The following is a 22,069-nucleotide window of genomic DNA, read 5'->3' on the forward strand; positions in this document are numbered from 1 at the left end:
TAAATAAAAGGAATCTCCGTTTTAGGGGGGGGGGGGGGGTCCAAGGTCACTTTTACTTGGTTTAGTATATACATTTAATTACTCTGCCAATTCCAGGGGGTTCGGACCCGGGACCCCAATCCCCCACTTGATCCGCGCATGAAGTGAAAACACAAATATATCAAGTTTTGGGATGAAAATGATGTATTAAAAACATTATAAAAAATGGAATTCAATTTATATACATATTTTTTTATTTCAATATTAAAAAATAACAAAAAATATAAATAAAACTCAAATATATACAGTAATATACAACTATAGACATGACTAGCAATTTTTAAATGTAATTTCTATAATGTTATTTCTGTCTCTTTGAAGGTGGTATATCATATTTAACGATAACACTTCAATAGTCACGTAAAATGTCTCCCCTTTCTGTAAATAAATGTCTGTATGAACAGACTGTGCACGCACCGTACGAGCTACATATTTAGACGTGTTGCATTTCTTTGCTGGTGTTCTTGTAGGAAACTGGATACACAAAATGGAGGAAAAAGTCTTCCGAAGATCGTCACTGCTGATCCATAAATGAGTGTCTATGTGAACATCAGCATGAATTGTAAAGTGCCCGGATTTTGTGACGTTAAACGTCTTAGCTTCCGGTGAATAAAATATGGCGTTGCTGGCGGAGTGCGACAGCAGCGGTCTCCATGGAAGCGTGTGTGACTGAAAAGTGTCCGGAGTTCCTAGTAAACAAAAAATAAAATGGTTTACGGATTAAGTCGTGTTTATAAAATCAGTACAAATTATTTGAACCACAAACTACTGAAAAAATTATCAAATTAGTTACAAATGTATGTATACAGGTGTCTCATTATATCGCGGTACTTAAATCTTTTGCATAAAAAAGTGTAATTTGATTTTTTAAATTTAACTTTCATCAAATGATATTAATAAAGCAAACTATGGCCTAACTTTTTAGTATCAAATTATTTTCCAAATAAAGATATATATAGTCTCATTTACTAAATTGGAGAGTCTCATAGTATCGCGGTATGGGAAAACATTGAAACTTGTGGTTGACATGGACTTCAATTCTTATTTTTTATTTTACCATGTAATTTTACATAAGAAAATGAACAATTATACAAACTAATGACTTTCAAAACATGAACTTTATATGGATTTAACTAGATTATAAACTCAGTGGGCTAAAAATAATAAAAACGAAGATCGATTTCTGTAGAATTAAGTTTTATTTGAATAATTTTTTTCAGACGCATTTTCCATACTTTTTAATCATCACAAAAATTTTTATTCAGATGACAGACTGACAGTTTTTTCAACAAAAAGCATATAAGCTATGTATCTGACTTTTTTAATATGCCGCGATACAATGAAACCCGCGATCTAATGAGAATTGACTATACATGTACATAGCCTATATAAGGTCGAAAACTCCCATTTCTTCATACTATGGAATACTAAGATATATATATTACTTAATTCCAGCTGGTTTAAGGAAGTTTTGATGAAGTTTAGAATTGATTTAGAGATACACCAGAACAGAAGGGCGTTTCAATAAATGTGAAGCTTCACGTAACTAGATTATTCACAGCATGCCGCCTCTCATTGAGGAAGTTATAATCGAGGCATCTCTACCTACTCAGAAAACAACAATATGTTTAAGTGATTTATAATCCTCCAATTATATGATAGCTGGAAACACGAAAGGGCAAGAATCATTGAAAAACACTTCCATAGGGATCAAAGTGTGCTAAAAACAAGTATATACACAAGACAGGCGTGTGTTCTAACTTCAAGTTTACTCCAACCACCTAAAGATATGGTGAATGCGAACGATTTAAAATATTTATTCTACTAGTATACAAATTCAGATATACGTATCTACATGTACGAAGAATGAAATCCTCAACAATAAAAACTTATAAAATTCTCTTACCAGTCTCCATACTATCTTTATCTAGCTCCATCCGTAAGGAGCAGTTGTTCATAGGAGGATCTTTATGGACTCCTGAAAGAAAAGGAGAGTTTTATAATCTATATATTCCGTATGAAGAAAGCTGAAAATATCAAAAAAAGCATCCCTAACCGAATTTCACAAAGTCGACAGAAAAGTAGCAATGGATTTTATAAATGAGCCACCAACGGGTGGGGGGAGAGTATATATAAGGGTAACACCTTAAGTCCTTTCCTAGTAATGATTTACCTGTGACGGGGGACGGAGTGACGGGGGACGGAGTGGGAGGCTGTTTTAATCTCATTTCAACTGGAGGTAGCTTGTCCTGGAAAGAAAAAAAAAGACAGGTAAATGTTTCATCATCTTCACAAACGCCCAGCAAACATCTGATGTAACATGCATAATGACATTCAAGGATCGTATATTGCCAAAGGATTGCACTTTTTAGAGTATTATAATTTATTTTTCATTCATATTTTTAGCATCTCTATATCTCTCCCTCAGATTAAAATTTTTAAAGCAAATTAACTTCACTGGACGAGGCATTTAAATGGTGCGTCAAACAAACTGTCAAAGATTTAAGGTTATACCCATTATGATACCCGAAAAATTCCTTATCTGTTTACACCAACACTAGGAAAGGTTTTAATTCATGTACTTAATAATAATTTTCATACGTGATGTTTGTAATGATAGAAAAAAAAAATATAGTCCTATGCATTCAGCAGAGCCTAGAATGTTTACAGGTGCATGGATTGCGAAATACAGAATGGGCCATTAACCGACTTGGTCTGATTATTAACCCGTGAGGGAGGTGTGTTTACACCACTTACTCCTCGTAAATCATATCATTTAATCATAATATTCTTTTCAATTAGACAATAATTAGGGCCTAATGTTACCTCAGAGCATTAAAATACTTTGCAAGTCTATCGATTTCACTTTGAAATTATCAGTCGTTACTTCAACAGAAGTACAAATGCTTAAATAATATATGACGATAGTGGAGTTGTTATGACAGCTATAAAAACAGATAACTTACCCTGGATTTCATGTTCGTAACTCCCAGAACCACCCCGGTTATGGCTAACACAATTACAATCAATAATAATGAAATCTTAAGGGCTAATTTTCTCCTAGTCCAGGGCTTTCTTCTGGGAGGTTCTAGCCCCTTTTCTGGGTCCCCGTCCTCTATCTCTAGTTTATTATTTGTGTCATTTTCACTTTGTTCACTGTTAGCGTTAATTAGTTTCTCTTTCACATCCCCGTCCGTATCGTCGAATAGTTTAGTTCCCCCCACCCTATCCTCTAGTACCACTGTCCCCAGCCGATCCCCCGACTTGCTGATCCCACAGTCTTCATTCTCCTCGGTGATTTTCTCATAGTTATAATGAAGAAGTTTTGGTCTACCTTTCTCCTTGTGACACTCGGCACATCGATTCAGAAGTTGGGGATCTAAAGATATCGTCCTCCCAAACTGTCTTCCACTGGGGGTAAACACATGGCACGTGCATTTTTCGTACGTGGTGTCTTGTGATAAAAGTTTCTTCTTTAGATCCAATGTAGAATGAACGGACGAGCCTGAGGCCCCCGACTCCTCACAAACTGTCGGCATGATCAGGTTTACATCAAAATGCCTGGGAAGAGTCCGAGCTGGTGCCTAAAAACGACATGGAATTCCCGTTCTGTAAGGGGAAATCCGATTTCTATCAACATTAATAGCTACGAAGTGCGCATGTCGGAAATTGTTGACCTAAATAGATTTGGACTGTGTACAGAGCTTTAATCATGATAATAGAAATCGTAAACCAATGTCTATTTAGCGAATATATATACAGGATGTTCAGTACTAAATTACAAAATAAATTGGCTGCGCGAATGCAATTTGAGGAAACAAAATATAAAGATATGAAATTAGAATAAGATAGAAAGTCTTTTTCAAGAGCTATTCTAAAGGGAAATGCCTCATTAAAAAACGAATATTCTTCTATACTCTGGAAACAACAAAAAGATGCAATATATAGATTAAACTTTTAAAAATCCTTGTATTTAATCTGAATTTAGATTTTTTTTAATGAATGTTTTTTTTTAATTGAAACATTACAGATATGCACTAATTGAAACTTTTTCTCTGTGAATGGAAAACAAATATTTCAAGTTAACTATTTAATCCATATTTATTTAACAAATTTACATTTAATTTTGATCACAAATTTAAAATAAAAACAAGTTTAATTGATACAAAGCTTCAAACTAGCCGAAAGTTTTAATATTTAGTATTTTAAATTGTTTCCACAAGAAGCCAGTGGGTCCAAAATTTAAATTCAAAGTATACAAGGTTTGTGAGCCGTTATACTGCAGAACTATACATACAGCTTATTTCTGTGTCATGACATTGTACTTCAGTTTCAATTGTATCAATCCTCGTACCATCAACTATGCATATAATATATTCCTGTTCGTTTCCTAGAAGAGCCTATATATCATATACTTTTGTACTAAAATTAATTTTGTGCATGGAAAAATATTGCTTGATGTATGGTTAAGTTTACAGCTTAACTGTTTCGTAGTAAATGCCAAATAAAATTGACAGAATAACAAACTAAACAGTCATATCTTTCAACTTTATGTCCAACATTTTTTTTTTACCACAGAGTCTGACACAACTGTTTCATATTTGGATATTTTACAAAAAAAAGACGTTAGTGGTTATCTAACAACAAGAAATTATAATAAACGTGATGAATTTAACTTTTCAATCGTCAACTTCCCTTACTTCATGCAGCAATATGCCTTTGTCACCCGCATACGGTGTTTATATCTCTCAGTTGATTCGATACGGAAGAGCATGTTCTACGTATGAACAATTTTATAAAACGAGGTAAGCTAATGACAAACAAGTTGATGAAACAAGAATATCTCCAGTCTCGTTTAAAGTTATCATTTCGTAAGTTCTGTGATCGATACAATGACCTTGTCAGCAAATACAATTTATCGTCAAGTCAAATGCTGACTTTTTCATACGAATTGTTAGGCCATTTTTTTACACACTGAATTGTCAACAGATTTTCGCGTTATTTCCCGATCATGACAAGGAGCACACGGCGGGTGTGATCGGTCAGCATGGGATGCTCATTCCTCCATTGCACCTGATCCCACCTCTGATGTTTTGGAGGTCCGTGTTTGCTCTGCTCCTATTTTATAATGTTTAATGGACTTTTGAGCTCGAATACTGTTCCATATTTCCACATATTTTATTTATTATCAAAATTAACAGGGAAAATCTGTTTTCTTTTTTAAACTTTATTTTCTACCAACTTGAAAATTCTAAACGCACGGTGTGTTAAAGGTTTTTTTGAACAAACTACAACGTATACAAACCTTACATGACAATCTTAATTTAAACAACATTAATTTTATGCTCCCTCATTCATAAAAGAGATTTTATCATGCCTGTATATAACTTTGATTTTCACTATTTTATTGAATTTTTGTAATCTTTTTCTTTAAAATGATAAGATAAATTTTAAGATTTACCCAATTTTGAAAAAATATGTTGTTTAAAACATAAGCAAAAACTGTCAAAACAGTGCACGATACTTTATACATCAGTTTCGAGTAAGTATAAATAAATTCAAAACTCCAGCGTGGGAAAACCCCAATTATTACAGTACGCAATACGTATGCATATACATTTAAATATGTACTACTAGACATTTAAAAGAGTAATATTTTAAAACATTGACCTGAATCGCAGCTTGATTTAACTTTAAAAAATAAATGTATTATAAATATATAAAATATACTATATAAATATAGCCCTTTGATGAGGTCGAGCCATAGATATATCGACTTCACAGAAAAGCATATTGACCGAGCACGAAGTGCGAGGTCAACATGCTTTTCTGTAAAGTCGATATAATTATCTATGGATTGACCGAATTAAAGGGCTACATTTGTTATATTATTTTTTACAGAGGTTGATAAAAAAAACAATTTGAGAAATTGGAACAAACCACAAGTTTTGTCTCTTAAACACTTAAAGAATAGAAATCAAAATAAATTTAGCTTTTTAAAATAAATGTTTCCTTTACATTCTTAAAAATAATTTAGAGGATTTACTTATTGAAAATTCTACAAATATACATCTTTTTGATTATGTTTTGCATCAATTTTGACAAAGATATTCAATATGTTCTAATATTAAGTAGATCCTAATGCAGGCCAGTGTTACGTATTATCAGTTACAGAACATTACACATTTAAATAAGAGTTGAAGCTTTTTTTTTTCAGAAACATCAAGTCATATACTGTATTAGCTATAATTGTGAAATCACTACTATTAATTTTTTTGTTTTACAGAAAATTACCTCCATTTTAAGAAACATTAAGTCGATATGCATTTCAGATTCTATAAATAGTAATTCAAGTCTATATGCTGTTATATACTTAATCATGTGACCAAGTTAAAGCCAATCAGAGGGCTTGGAATATATGATTAAAATAATATAAACTGTTATTAAATAAATGCACGGTAATACAATACCGTAAACACCCAATCCGCATATCACCCCCAAAAATTAAGAGGCCCATTGTTCATAACGCTCACCCGTTTTTCCAGATGACGAGTTTTGATATTTCTCTCGTATAAAAGTTAAGCCTTAGTCCAGGGGGCATAATTTAACAATTCACAACATATTGGGATGCTGTTAATGGAGATTTTTCATGGGTTTCATGATTCGAACACATCTTGAATATGCACTTCCCGGGCATCAAACCATGTTGTTTGCACAAATGCAGACCATGTTATTCGTGAGTAGATATATAAAGATTTTTTAAATTATAAGCTAAATGTGAATTTGTGTTTCAAGCGATGGTCTTATCCTACCTTGGTGTGATGACTGACTTATTGATTGGTTTCAACAGTATACTAGTGTTATGTCAGAAGTTCCTTTTTTTTTACCTTACTGTTCTTGAGGAAATATTTTAAATGATCCTTTTGCCTTACCTTTATCAATCCCCTTAAAAGGAGACTCAAACCTTAAATTTTTTTGTCTGTGTTCAAAAAAGGATACATTGTGAAAATTTTTATTACAATTGGTCCATATAATAGTTTATAAAACAACGACACAGCCGACAGACAAATAATGAAAAACTCAGTAATTTTGAACCTTTGATTCCGGCGAGCAATTAAAAAATAAGCAAGAACAAGTAATGTCGAAGTAAAAGTTTGTAAAACAGTTTTATTTACACATATGTTGTGAATTGATCATATATGATTTCATGACTGAAAATTTACATGTACGCTCTTAATAATCGTTTTGCTTTGAGCATAACACGATTCATCCCTGAGCATTAACTATATATAAAATAATAAATAATTAGTTAATGATACATCAACCTTCTGTGTGTCTATGTACAAGATACTACTAAACAATATACATCATAATAAATAGCACAAGTATACATGCAATCTACTATCTAATAGCATCCACAAGTCATTTTACATTATTTATTACACTATGTGACAGTATACAAAACTACTAATTTTAAAAATCATCTAATCTATGACTAACTGACATACATAAAGTACGGTACAAATATGCAGCAATCAGAAATTTTTTATGTCAAATAACTAGTACTCACTGAACGACTATACACTAGTATTACATGGATTTAAATGCAATACGCACCTCACAAATCATGCATATTCAAAATTAAATTCAAAAGTTCTGGAATTTTTCATTCAATTCTCCTCATCGCGAAATAGCTGTCTTTTGTATGGTACACATATTTGTGTCCCAACACAGAAATATATACCGAATCTCCGGCCTCCAGATAGAACACGGTGGGTCCTAGCTGAATCCCCCGGTGAGTACGGGGTCTCAATGTTGCCTTTTCAGACATCAGATTTACACTGCTACCAGGCCCCGTGCTTCTGATCATGGAAAAGTATATCGTGGTATCATTATCTGGTACACTATCATAATATGTGTCAAACTGTAAACGACACTGTACTTCGTAATATCCGCCGGAACTGACGTAATATCGTCTACTAGTATTACTGTACTTTATGTCAGTTCCGGTTATGTATGAAGAAGAAAGCTCCTCCCATATCATTATCTCTGGCTCTGAAATTAAACAAACGGTTTTTAATGTGTTACTTATTTGATAAGGCAAGCATGATTCTCTTAAATGTAAAATGTCACATTGAACACTTGTCACCATGACCGAGAGAAAATCTCGCCAATGTTCGAGGTTCTTGCTCCTCCTAGGCAATGTTGTTTCTTTTTATAGTTTTGGTTAAACTTTATCATTGGTTTTGCTTTTGTGAATCAATATCAAAATGATTTCTTTATGAATTTTCTCAACATATAATAAAAATTCTATCATATGAGGCGATTTACGAACACCCGTACCCTGTACTTACCTCGGGTCGGTATGTTCTGACTCTGATGAAGTAAAGCTTTGGATCTTTCTGATGTACCTAAAAAGTTTAAAAATAAAATGCATGTAGGAAAATGACAATTTTTTTGTGTATATATGAATATAAACATGATAAATATGTGATATTGTGGATATCTGGGTTCGATTTGAAATATCCAAATTGTTCTCATGTATTGACACAAAATCTAACGAGTCGATCTCAGTTATCAAAATCTTTCACGTGTAGGCATGATTAGAAGAAATGTATGAAGACGGCAAACAGTATTCAAGCTCAAAAGTCCATTAAACAATGCAAAATTGGATCAGAGGTGGAATCAGGTGCCACGAAAGAGTGGACATCACCTGCCGACCGGTCACACCCGCCGTGTGCTCCTTGTCATGTTCGGGATCTCAGATATCAATTGCGCTTACCTTCTGACACTGAATATAAAGGAGTAGATCTGAGATATCACATATTGACACGGAATTAAGAAGTTGATTCTTTAATCAACTTATTGATTGTAGCATACAAGAAGTCCGCATTAGATATCACGTAATGACAGTCTTACATAAGACATCGGTATAGACATGGTATTAAAGAGTTGATCAAAGATATCACGAGGTAGTACAGCATACAACGAGTCCGCATTAGATATCACGTGGCAATACAGCATACAACGAGTCCGCATTAGATATCACGTGACAATACAGCATACAACGAGTCCGCATTAGATATCACGTGCTAATACATGCAGCATACAACGAGTCCGCATTAGATATCACGTGCTAATACCGCATACAACGAGTCTGCATTAGATATCACGTGCTTATACCGCATACAACGAGTCCGCATTAGATATCACGTGGCAATACAGCAGACAACGAGTCCCCATTATATATCACGTGCTAATACGAGATACAACTTACAAGAAGTCCACATAAGATATCATGTATTTAGGAGTCCATACAAGATATCACGTATTGACAAGTAATAAAAGGAATCCACATAATTAAAGTGTCGATATAAGATATCACGATGTATTAATTTATACGGAATATAAGGAGTCGATATACGATATCACATTTTGACACTAATTGTAAGCAGTCGATATAGATATCACATTTATTAATTTTATTTTGATACTAAATGTATAAGGAGTCGATCATATAAGATATTACATTTATTTTGACACTAAATGTAAAAGGAGTCGATCATATAAGATATTACATTTATTTTGACACTAAATGTAAAAGGAGTCGATATAAGATATTACATTTATTTTGACACTAAATGTAAAAGGAGTCGAGTTTAAGACTTCACATTTTGGCACTAAAAATAAGGAGCTAATATAAGATATCACATTTTGACACTAAATAATAACGAGTCGATCTAAGATCACATTTTGACACTAAATGTAAGAAGTCGATCTAAGATCACATTTTGACACTATATATAAGGACTAGATATAAGATAAATGTTCTCACCAGTCTCTCTATCACCAGTCAATGCAGATGCAAGGGAAGGAACCTAAAATGAGAGGAGACGTATATATTAATTTCATGGCCGTAGGAACCGTGGGCACCGGGTAGTCCGATAATCTTTTTATTATAGCTTGACAAGGAAATTTTGGTAGTTGACAGTGCCCTCAGCTGAAAAATTTTGATTGGTTGTGCTCCCCAAACTGAAATTGCTTCCTACGGGCCTGAATTTTACACTAGCATATATTGGTTGAACTGTGCATATTACTGAGTATGTTGTTAAAAGTATGTAGATGTATCAAGAATCCAATGATTCCAAGAAACAGAACACATTATAAATTCATAGAAATATTTGAATGCACTAAGGATGCAGTGAAACAACTAGTCATTGAGTAAGGATTTATTTTTATTAACTTTAGGATACGCTACTTTAAACTATGTGGAATAGATTACGTAATCGACGAATCAACTCATAACCTTCAAAGATTTCATTTTTATTTGTTATTTATTTGTTTACTTCTTTTTTAAACATAATTAATTTTAATAATGGTAAATATTACAATGAAAGAGGGTAAAATTTTCTACTCGCCAAAATTTTCAAACAATCGACAAATTTCTAACATAGTATAGAAAGTTACACGTACATTTTCTATGACTAATAGGGAAGCAGTGACACAAGAAGAAATGAGGGAAGCCTTGTAAGAAACTGTACTAATATACTGCCTTTGAGCACAAGTTGTATTTATAAATAAATGTATTTTCTATGTTTTATAGTGGATTTTATAGGTATATGTATATGGTATTTTAAAAACAGATAAAATATTTAGAATGTTAATATTCTAATTAAATTGGATTTGCTGGTTCCATGTTGAAAAATAAAAAGGTTAAATATTAATTTGTAGCTTTATAAAAAAAAAATATAGAGATTAAACAAAGCTTATTGCTACATTGAATCAAATATTTCATAAATTTTTTTTAAAAGTCAATAGAGGATATTGATGGAATGTCATCGACTTGTACAATCAATATGATTATTAAAAAAGGTTATGGATGTAGGTCAATGACGACAGACCCCCCCCCCCCCCCCCCCGGGTTTTCGGACCTGTCCCCGGACTGACTCACCTGGTATGGTATGGTACCTGCCCCCCTCTCCTGGTACACCTTATGCTGATGTAACGCCCACAAAATGAGCAAAATAAGCAGAATCAAATACAAAAAAGACGAAAACTTCAACCACGGCATCCACAGAGAACAGCGGCCTGGCTTCTCCCGTTTTATGCATTTGTCCTCTACAATGGTCAGTTGAGTGTCCGGTGATACACATCTCATCGTTCTATAGTTTAATGAGTCTTTGTCCAGATGAGCTGCTGTTGAAATCATGCTCGGTGTATATTTCTGGTAGTACATTTTGGCAGTGTCTTCTGAGTCACAGATTGGGGTTCCGTTCATAGGGTGAACCGTCTCCACCAGCTCTATATCACCTATTCTCTCAGGCATTTTCAAAGACGATATACACCGACCTTACGACAGGCAAACATTTATATTGAAGACTACCCGAGCTATTTTTAGACATTGCGAAAGAATCTGACAGATAGGCTGACGATTCCAGGTGATTGGAACAAGCGAGATAACTTGCAGAAAACACGTTTTCATGATTATCATCCGTCAAAGCACAAATTCATTGCAAGTGTGACGCAAATATATAAAATAAGGGGGATTATACTTTTAGGATTTTACAACATTCTCAAGTATGGGTGGCCAAGAATGGTATACTTAATTGTATTTAAAATGCTTTCTCAGTCATCAATCAATCAATTGCAAATTCATCGGTTACAGCTTAGAAGTCAAAAGGATGTCATTTATAATATTATGTGATTATTTGTTAATTTCCAACTAAAGTAATGTAATAATATCTTTCACAGTAATGATGAAATTGTCTGACCTATAAGTAAGAACCAACACTTCAGTTTTTTTACGCAGATTTTTTAAAAATTATCACAGTATTGTACATATTCGTTGATCTTACTTAAATTAATTAAAGCCTAATTCGGCTTTCCCAAAGAAAAACTAAAACTGATGCCATATTTTTAAAATTAATTAATGAGCTCGCCGTTTAACAAAAGAATATTTTCTCATATGCAATTTTATCAAAAATGTTTTTTTTTTCAGATATAGTCTTTTAGTGGAAAAAAAAAAGAATTGAATAAAATTGGTTGTTATGTTTCAATTCAAGTCTGGAGTTTTAAATTTTTGCAATCAAGAAATGAAATAAAAAATGTACTTAGCTTTAATGTATGGATGCAGTCCTTCTTTGTCAGAGAAGACAAAACGCATAACAATTTCTAGCTCCTAAAATTTAGATATTTATTTTTGTTGATATCATGAACCCTGGAGTTGAGGTCGGGAAACAATGAGACAAAGTAAGTTGGTCAAATCGTAATATATAAAACCATAATGCTACAGTTCTGCAGCTAAGTAAGTCTTTGAGATATAAAGGGAAAATTTTAAATTCATTTTAAGATCAGAAATATTAATAATTATTTAATAAACTCTGTGTTTTGATATAAAACAGTTAAAGTCACCTCCAGTTCCCCTCAACTTGGACGTACGAGGGTTGTCCCGTTAAATCGTGGACAAATTGTCTAGTTTGAAAAATAATCATCACTGCGTTCTGAAAGTTTCAATACTTTTTAGTACATATATTATAAATACACATAGCAAATTTTAGATATGTGGAACAAATTGTGATATTTTATGTTATGTACTGTCCTTCAATGATGTACTTTTTAATTGTTTTATCATATATACATTTTTTTCTGAAAAAAGACGGATAAAAACGATAACGGATTACTAGGAATTAGCTTTAGTAGTGTGGATTAGCTGACTTGATTAACGCAAACACAGTGAAATCTATATATAAAGTGTTATTAAAACATCATAATCTAACTGAACTGCTCTCCTGCGCCGTAACGTCATGAAAACAGTGTATTTTGTATACAACTTTTCCATTTTTGACAAAATTTAACCAAACTTGAAATTTTCAAAAAGACGGAATTGATTAAGGAATCTAATTTTTTACTTATGCGAAAATTTTTAAGGGAATTATTCTCACATTTATTTTTACAGACCATTCAAGGAATAAAATCTTTATTTTTGTATATATAACAAACTTTTGTCAAAAAATTGAAAATAACCAACCTGAGTCATGTTTCAATGAGTAAAATGAAAAAGTTTAACCGCGTATACTTTTTTAAAATTTTTCCTTCAAAGTTTCAACAAAAAAATAGATTCAAAGTATAGATCTATAAAAATATTTGTAAAGATTATATAGAGAGAGGTGGCTGCAAAACAGGAGTTAGTTCATTTACTAAATTTCTTAATATTTTGGAAATTAATTATATAGACCATTTGTTACAAACAAACTCTTGTCATAAAAATTGAAAAAAAACAAAAAAAAAAAAAAATGGGCACTTTAAAAATTAAAAAAAAAATATATATAAAAAAAAATTTTTGTAGAGATTATTACGGGTTGCTGCAAGAAGGTAGAATTTACAATTTCTTATATGTGTGTGTGTGTGTGTGTGTGTGTGTGTGTGTGTGTGTGCATCTTCTGTCTTTAAAAGGAATTTATAAGCTTCCCGAGCAAAAGAATAAACATTTTTGTGTTAAATAATTAAGATATATAATCTATATATTTAATGAAATCCATCCGCTTGATTCACCCATCGTCAATTAAAATAAATATATTCCTACATGTAGTACTTATTCATTAATATTACAACTCGTGAAAATAAAACAGTCACAAAACCTTAAGTTTAATTTTTTTTTAAAAAGTTGTGATTTAATGAGAGAACATAATTATCTGTTTTTTTAGTTCCCATGCATAAGTAACTCATGAAATCGACTTTATTTAGGGAGCAAATTCGGCGGATGTGCGTATATGCGTGACTTTTGTGCTGGTTAATTTAAATTAAATGAATCACACATGTTGCTTCTGATGAAGTAAAACATTCTCTATTATTATGCTAATTGGTTCATTAAATTTTGTCAGTTAAAATAAACGAATAGACCACAAATAGAAACACAAGACTCTGCCTAGCGTTTTACTAACGTCATATACTTCAGTCGTTCTAGCGAAGTCTGAGACAGTTTTGGTCACACCTTAAGGATGATTTGTGAGGTTACATTGTCATTATTTGGGAAGGGGGTACGTGTCCCTCAGTTAAGATGTCCCAAAAGAAGCGGGTAAAGACAGAATTAGTATTGTATACTCTACTGTGAGATAATACGTTGAAAAAACGGCCTATCTGTAGATAAGGCTTGTTTGTGTGTGAGTGTGTGTGTGTGTGTGTGTGTTTGTTTGTATGCATTAGTGATTATGTGACAGATATATACTAGTATATTATCTTATTTCAAAGTCGTAAACCAAGTTCTATGTATAAGAAGAAAAAACATTTATATAGACAAATACATTGTAATGTTTATTATTATTATAGAGAAGCATTCGATCAATCATATAAATATGCAACTCATTATAAACATTTAATAAATCATATTTTACGTTTTTTACTATAAGATATCGAGAAGAATACAGTATTAAAAAAATGTTTTTCTTTAAATCATAATAGGCATGGTATAATGTGCATGCATGCATGGAGTTTTTTCAAAATTGCCACAAATGACCCAAAAAAGTAAGCATGTATCCAGTAATATTATTTTATAACTTTATGCGATTTTTTTTTTTTTTTTTTTTTTTTTTAAAACGCCCCTTTCCAATAAGATCCAAATGTAAGAACTTTTTCTAATACTTTTCATTCATTCAGTAAAATATGTTCAAAACATCTTTTATATAAAGTTTATAAACTTAAATAACAAGAATTTTACTATTCTGATTCTTAATTTAAATAAAGTAGTATCTTATTGTTTCAAAAATTTATTTCAGATTCAGTTGAATCAGAATTCTGATGCACAAAATGTCAGGAAAAATCGTATACTTTGTATTTTAAAAATCTTGTTTATTTTTAGACAAGGGGTATTCCTATGAAATCTCTGTCGTTATCTTCTCAAAAAATAAATTTTTAGGAATAGGAAATGATAAAAAAAAGTTGAGAAAATAACACATTAATTTTTTGTGAAAAAAAAATGGATTCCCCAACTTAATACTCTCATTTATAGAAAAGTTTTTCGCATTCCTGATGGATTTTTGTGATTTTTTAAAAATATCTTTCTGTTTTGACTACGTATCACAGTGGGTATCGGTATAATGTACCTTGCAAAGCAGTGGTTTCTAAGACACCTTTGCAATGGGCTCTCGTCAAGATTTTGCACATAAAATTAAAAGCAACAGGCCCTTGGGCCACATATCGCTCTCCTGAGTAATTTTGGCCATACTATTCTTGACCAGATTTTCCCTTTGTAATATCTATCGTGGCCTTGCGCTACCCTAGATTCTAATTTGTTCAAATCGGAGGGGGGGGGGGGGGGGGTAAATTGAACAATTTAGATTCTACACTACTTTTTTTTACCTTTTGACCTTGATTTTTTTAGTTTGACCTACTTTTAAACATAGGTAATCAAAGATTATGAAGTTCACTTCGACGAATGTTATCAGTTTAAGTAATGCAAATCTCACATCATATTTTCTTAATAAATACAACAAAATCATAATGTAGCTCAAATCCAGCATCCGAAGCAAGTCTTGATTGTCCATCCTTAGATGCATCATCCATGCAAGCTAAATCATAACAGGCCATAAAATTAAATAGCTACTCCAAAAACATTACACTGGTTACTCATCTGAAAATGTAGGTCAGATCAGCATCCGAAGCGTAACCTAATAGTGTCCATCCCCAGATACATCATCCATGCAAGTTTGGTCTGGATAGGGCTTATAGTTACTTGAAAATGGACCTGCTCCAAAGACCGTAAACTGGTCACTCAACTGGAAAATGTACATGTAGATTTTTCCAGCATCTGAAGCAAATTTTTATGTCCATCCCTAGATGCATCATCTATGTAATCGTTTGATCCAGGTAGGACTTATATATATTGGGAATAAACCTGTCAAAAACTTTAACCTGGTCATTGCAAAAATGTAGTATTGTTTATGACATCTGAAGCAATTCATAATTCAAATATGCATTCATTGTGACAAGGCCTTTCTTTGGGTACCATACTACCATTACATTTGATCTCTTGGCCTTGGGGTTTGATAAACTTTTTCAAGAGTTTACCAAACTTTAACATTAGCCTCATTTTCTGAAAAGTTAAAAGTGTCCATCCCTAGAAGCATCATCCATATTAATTTGTGATAAGTCTTATGCCATGGATTTAAACCTGCTTTTTTTTTAACTGGGATTGACCGGGGGTTTTTTTTAGTTTGACCTACTTTTAAAAAGTCTAAACTTGGCCAATACCAATAATTTTGACTTTGGATTTTGACGTTCTTTTGAAAACTTTAACCTTGGCCGTAATTTTTGAGCAGTTGGAGCGAGGGCTTTAAAATTTCATACGTTTATCTCATGATAAGGCCTTTCCTAGATTCCTTCAATTTGACCTTGACATTTGAGTTTGGCTCACATTTATCAAAGAAGATGGGGGAACATGGCGGGCAGAATGCCTAGATAGCGTCAGATATTAAGAAATCACATTTGATATGTAATTTGAGTATTTAAATTTACTTCTCATTAGGCCTAGAAAAAAAATATGTTTGTTTCCGCTTTCCCGACCGACCCTAATTTATAGTGCCGACCCTAAATATTTTTTTAATGCTTTGGTCCCATGATGTGCAAGATTTCAACCAGGGAATTATAGCCTCCAACTTTGCAAGCTTTTCAAGACAGAAAGAAGGTTTGGGTCACCTTTCTTTTATAAGTTAAGTCAAAGTAATGCTTGAAAACACCATTTCTTTTGTCATTAATGTTACTTCTATACACGTTTTGATTAAAGAAGCAAAAAAATTTTTTTCAAAAAAAAAAAAAATTGCCTACCTATCTACCCTATATTTTTTCAGCCTGAAAGCGGAAACAAACAAATTTTTTTTCTAGGCCTTATGGAAATTATGAAATTATGAGAAAAAAAAACATTTTCTGAGGGAAAATAAATCTCTTAAAATTTTCATCTATAAAAATATTAGATGGTATACGAGGGTCGTTAGAAAAGTTCGCGGACACATTGAATTACGGAAAATCTATTGTGTACTATGAAGTATGACCTATGTCTGAATAAATTCCTACATTTTGTTTACTGGTATGTAAAAAATCAGGTCCATATAATAAAATCTTGAATATTTACAACGATTTTTACTCTGAGGTCATGGGATTCACGGAGCAATCACTTGACGTTAGGCGACGTGACAACCAGATTTCAACCCGTTAAGCTTTGTCGCAGTTCTATAAATCTTTCATTTCTTCAGATTTTTCTTATCTTTTTCGACTTTAAAATTGAACATCTATATCAAGACATGTTACTTTTCTTCTATATTGTCTTATTTACTGATTCGGATATTACTGAGATCTTAAAAAAGTCCATGCAGTTGATCGATCAGGCATGGAAACAATGCAAAACCATGATATAGGCGCAACGCAACGTCCATGCGATACATGTACGGGGGTATTGAAGTATCGATGGAGGTTATGATTCAAAATGTTAATCCTTCCATTCTTATGAAGCTACAACCATTTGAAAACTTGTCCGTTGTAGGTGTAGGAAATTCCCGGCAGCATCTTGAACATTTTAATCTCTTTTTAGACATTTTCCAGTCTGCATACATAATTTTTAAGTAGTGCAGTGCTCCATGACGCTCAATGACTTTCCGATTTTTGGCTGAGTTTTTACGCGTTGATCATTTTTAAACGGCTATAAAACAGTCATATACCCTCCAATTTAGTTCAAAATTTCTCCCAATGACGTTTCATGAATACTGTAGCGGAAGGTAAAATATCATAAATCTCTTTGCGCTACAATTGTGCAATTTTTAATTGATGTAAACGTGCCAAAATGTAGCATGCTCCGTGAAGCAAGTTTTATCAAAATAAAAGAGTTGTATATTTTTCAATAATCAATGGAGAGCACCAAAGTCTCGTATATTTATTGGAAAAAAGGTAAATATTTTATCTGGAAAGTTTGACTGGTTTCGTCGAAATAGCACGCTCACAATAGAACTTGTCCGCGAACTTTTCTAACACCCCTCGTACGTGGGATTCGAACCCCTGTAATAAAATACCGAAGTATCATACTGCTTTGAGACTAAAGCCCGTGTCACACTGTCACGATTTATAGCTACGATTCATTGCGAATTCAAAAATCGCAGCAAATCGGGATTTATCGCAGAAGTACTCGTAGGATATCTTCCTTAGTCGTGTTGGATCGCAGCAAATCGCCAAACCTGGCGATTGTTTTGAGCATGTTCAAAACAATCGTGGACACAGTACGATTTTTAATTATTCGTAGACAATCGCACAGCATCCGCACTGCACTCGTACTCATATTCGTAGTAAATCTTCGAAGTTCGTGCGACATTCGCGGAACTTCGTAGTACTCGCGACACTACGAGAGCCTACGAGTTATTTCGAGTGTCCTTCGAGTTTGTGCGAGTGTCATTCGAGTTACTGCGAGTGTCCTACGAGATACTGCGAGCGTTCTTCGAATTGATAAGAACATAGTACGACTTTCCCGCGAATATGATACGCAAAAGGACGATTGATGGCAAGTGCTGTACGAACACTGTGCGATTGAACTACGAGTTAATACGACGTAGGCAGACGGTGCCTGATGTTAACACTGTCGAAATCAAAATACTGCCTAAAATAAAAGGAAAGAAGCTTAGAAAAGTGAAATAAATTTAATATACATGTGTAACAGAAACTATAAACACCGTGTACAATGATCACATGAAGAGATTGAACATAATCAAAAGTTCCACACTGTAGTTTTTACCATTATCAAATAACATAACTATGATGATGAATGATATCAGACAAATCTTCCTTTACTCTATATATGCATTCCATTACATGTATATTCGTAAGAAGTCGCCATTAGTCGTGGAATTATCGTGTATGTAACGTGGCATATCGTAGTTCTTCGTACGAGTATCGTATGTAACCGCGTTTAATCCTTCATAATCGTAGAAATATCGTAACCAGTTCGTAACGCTGTCGCATCAGTTCGTACTTAAATCGTAGAAACCTCGTACTTTGTCGCACAGACATCGCAGACACACCACTCTAGCAGCAAAATATTCCACACGCTGTAGAAAAATAGCAAAACAAACCTGGCGATGAACGGCGATTTTCAACTTTTCTTAATTCGTGGGTAATCGTAGCATAAATCGTGACAGTGTGACACGGCCTTAACGTGCTAACCATTACTATGCTACATGGCACATGATGATTATAGGGGCATTTAAATCATGTTTGTGATATGACCCTTGACTTAATGGACTTGAAGTATTTCTCTAAAAAATGCGAATGTTTTGTCATAAAATTGTACTTTTAAGGTATAGTGGGTCTTCGCTCCATTTTTTGTAAACCAAAAAATATTTATTTTATCGCAAACTTTTAGGATTATCTTTCAAAAAAAATGGAGCGAAGACCCACTCATATTGAAAAATTTTGTTAAAGTATGAAAAAATGATCGTTTTTGTTCTTTTAAGTCTGTGTATGCTTTTTCATAGGCAAATATTTTCAGTCTTTGTGAGATTTTTGTATATTATAGAGATTTTGCATTAAGTATACTTTAATATTAGGTGAAATATGAAATAAAATTTGGATATAATTGAGATAAAATTTTTCACTTCTTATCTGTCGCACTATAGGCATTCTGCCCGCCTTATCCCCCCCCACCCCCCCCCCCCATCTTCTTCAACCTTGGCCATATCTTTTGAATGCATGGCTATCATTTGTGTATTCTTATTTCACAAGTACATTCATTAAGACGAATCCTCTCTTTGGGTGTACTCTCTTGACCATGGATTTTATTTGCATTTGAGAAACCTTTGCTAAAAACCTTTCATATAGAGGCATCAGTTACTACTAGTTAACCAGATACATGCGCGAATTGGTAATTTGTAGAAATGTTAATATTAAAATTAAAAGGTATAAAAATCATTATTCGTTTCAATAACATTGACATTATTTAACACTCAATAAATAATTCATCCAAGAGGACCACCTCTCTCCCAAGACTGTTGTGGTTAGGTGTTACTAATTTTGATTAATTAACATCTTTTTTCGGTAGAAGACGCCCGTGCACTAAGCACTGTTGATCATATGCATTCTACTTTTAGGCTAAGATAGAGCTGGTATTATAATACATAATTTATCACTGAACATAATTAAAAATTGTTAACTGTACCGACCTTAAATTTAGCAGGTGAAAAATTGTGGTTTGTATGTGGGGAGGGGGTTAAGTATTATTATAGCTGCAGAACTGTAGCTCTCCGAAAAAATATATTGATAGATTGACCGGAGAGCTACAGTGCCACCCATCGAAAAAAACTGTAAATAAACTGTCATCTCAAAAAATCAATAACCGTGTGTTCCTAGCATATTCTTCAACTGTTTCCACAACAAAAAATTCCTTATAATTGTTGTCAATAGCTCTCCTGGCCCTGTAATTGAGTTCAAGGAAAAGGATCACTTCATTATAAATAGGGATTTGACCTATAGGACCGGGCTTGGTTTTTTGCTAGCGCTCTCGAGCGCTAGCAACTACGTTAGTCCAAATTCCTTGAATACGCATGCTCGGCTTCACGGTCGTGCATTCTGGGAAAACTGAAAACTACTATAGAATAGACCGTACGATAACAATTTTGTTGTATCATGTTGTAGCTCAATTTTTCCGGTTTTTTTCCTGACGGAAAAGCTTGAGTCATTATCTGATTGTTCTAAATAAAGACAATGGAGGTTATTTTTACGTCTAAGCACAACCAAAGATAGGCTATAATTTCTGATTGGGTAATTCAGCTAATCTTACAAATTACAGCTAAAAATAACGAATAAATCCATTATTCATTTTAAAAAATTCTAACATTCGGAACTCTCTGGATTTCTTTATATAACATATACACTTTGAGTTATTTTCTATATTCCTTTTAACTCCCCTGTATTGCAAAGAAATTCTATTCTTAAACCAGCTTATACAATGCCTCAATCGGCATCTTCTCCATATATAGAGTCTTCCCCCTCTCCAGTAAAGGTCATAAATGTTCCGTTGCGCAAAAACTCCAATAGGTCAACACCCCCCCCCCCACACCCTCGTTTCGATCTTTACATGTACCAATGTGTCTATAAAATACACTTCACAAAACAATTATAACTTTATCACTCTCCAGCCTCGATAAAAATTAAAGAATTCAGCAAAATAAATCACTTGATCACGGATCCTCCTTTCTGTGTTTTAAAAAAATTGCTACTGCGCTAGCTCACCTATCTTTTTTAAAAGATAAACTTGTTCTCTACAAAAACCTTGTCGATTTCCGTTCTGATTAATGGCATTAGGCTGAATACATATAACAATGTTTTTCCTAAATCTTTTTTTTTTCAGCGAGTAGAGGTAGGAGGAACCCTTTCATTGATTTCCCGAGTGTTATCTCAAAATATAATAACTAATATTTGTCTTAACTTCTCATGATGGTAATGTGCATAATGGTAATGTTTACTGCCTCTGAAATTCTATTCTTTATGTCTAGGCTATTTTATCCGTGATTATAATAAAACATTCTAGCAGATTATCAAAATCAGGTCTTATTTTTTGTAGGTTTTTTGTGAATTTCGACCCTAGGGCAGGGGTGCCCCTAAAAAATTCCTATCTCAAATTATTCCTTACATCCAAACCTATCAAAATATCACAATTTTATTTAGGGGCAGGCCTGCCCTGAAGGACTTCAAGGCCAAAATTCATGCAAAAATTAACGCTTTAACGGACAAAATGGTGTTTCAGCCAACTTTGTAGGTTTATTGTAAAGTTGTAAATAATAAATTTTAGGTATAAAATACAAATTTGAAAAATTTAGACATATATACGATAGAAAACAACAAATAGATTAATTTTTAAGTGTCACTTTTTCCGGTAAATTGTTCTCTCCTATAGGTCAATTCTTTTGTCAAAGTGAATACATCCTTTCGTCTATTTGTGCTGCCATTTTGTTTTGCAAAATAATTCGGTTCAACGCGCTTCGTGCAAATGTCAACTACGAGA

The 22,069-nt window shown here is 33.2% G+C and overlaps 2 protein-coding genes across 2 annotated transcripts; both read right to left on the reverse strand.

Moving 5' to 3' along the window:
• Nucleotides 1-248: 248 nt before the first annotated feature.
• Nucleotides 249-3,702, reverse strand: LOC134280594 (uncharacterized). Its single transcript, XM_062763042.1, has 4 exons — nt 3,006-3,702; nt 2,213-2,288; nt 1,946-2,017; nt 249-728 (listed from the first exon to the last, which is right to left on the reverse strand). Exons 1-4 carry the CDS (start codon nt 3,576-3,578, stop codon nt 310-312), a joined length of 1,140 nt encoding a protein of 379 aa, XP_062619026.1. The 5' UTR covers nt 3,579-3,702; the 3' UTR covers nt 249-309.
• A 3,839-nt stretch (nt 3,703-7,541) lies between these two features.
• On the reverse strand, nt 7,542-11,403 carry LOC134280586 (uncharacterized). The gene is made up of 4 exons (XM_062763035.1): nt 10,991-11,403; nt 9,875-9,917; nt 8,394-8,450; nt 7,542-8,094 (listed from the first exon to the last, which is right to left on the reverse strand). Exons 1-4 carry the CDS (start codon nt 11,363-11,365, stop codon nt 7,706-7,708), a joined length of 864 nt encoding a protein of 287 aa, XP_062619019.1. The 5' UTR covers nt 11,366-11,403; the 3' UTR covers nt 7,542-7,705.
• Between the last annotated feature and the right edge of the window lie 10,666 nt (nt 11,404-22,069).

This window comes from Saccostrea cucullata, unplaced genomic scaffold (assembly GCF_032062105.1).
Source record: "Saccostrea cucullata isolate Sc308-1 unplaced genomic scaffold, CSIRO_AGI_Scuc_v1 ctg1387, whole genome shotgun sequence".
In the NCBI taxonomy this organism is placed as follows: domain Eukaryota; kingdom Metazoa; phylum Mollusca; class Bivalvia; order Ostreida; family Ostreidae; genus Saccostrea; species Saccostrea cuccullata.

What these genes read in the sequence shown, in the direction of transcription:
- LOC134280594 (XM_062763042.1), bottom strand. Translation starts at nt 3,578, where the DNA reads ATGCCGACAGTTTGTGAGGAGTCGGGGGCCTCAGGCTCGTCCGTTCAT. An exon ending in CACTCCGTCCCCCGTCACAG is followed by an intron (nt 2,018 to 2,212) that starts GTAAATCATTAC and finishes CTTTTCTTTCAG; the next exon opens with GAGTCCATAAAGATCCTCCT. An exon ending in TAAAGATAGTATGGAGACTG is followed by an intron (nt 729 to 1,945) that starts GTAAGAGAATTT and finishes TTTGTTTACTAG; the next exon opens with GAACTCCGGACACTTTTCAG.
- LOC134280586 (XM_062763035.1), bottom strand. Translation starts at nt 11,365, where the DNA reads ATGCCTGAGAGAATAGGTGATATAGAGCTGGTGGAGACGGTTCACCCT. An exon ending in CAGGTACCATACCATACCAG is followed by an intron (nt 9,918 to 10,990) that starts GTGAGTCAGTCC and finishes CTCTCATTTTAG; the next exon opens with GTTCCTTCCCTTGCATCTGC. An exon ending in GACTGGTGATAGAGAGACTG is followed by an intron (nt 8,451 to 9,874) that starts GTGAGAACATTT and finishes TAAACTTTTTAG; the next exon opens with GTACATCAGAAAGATCCAAA.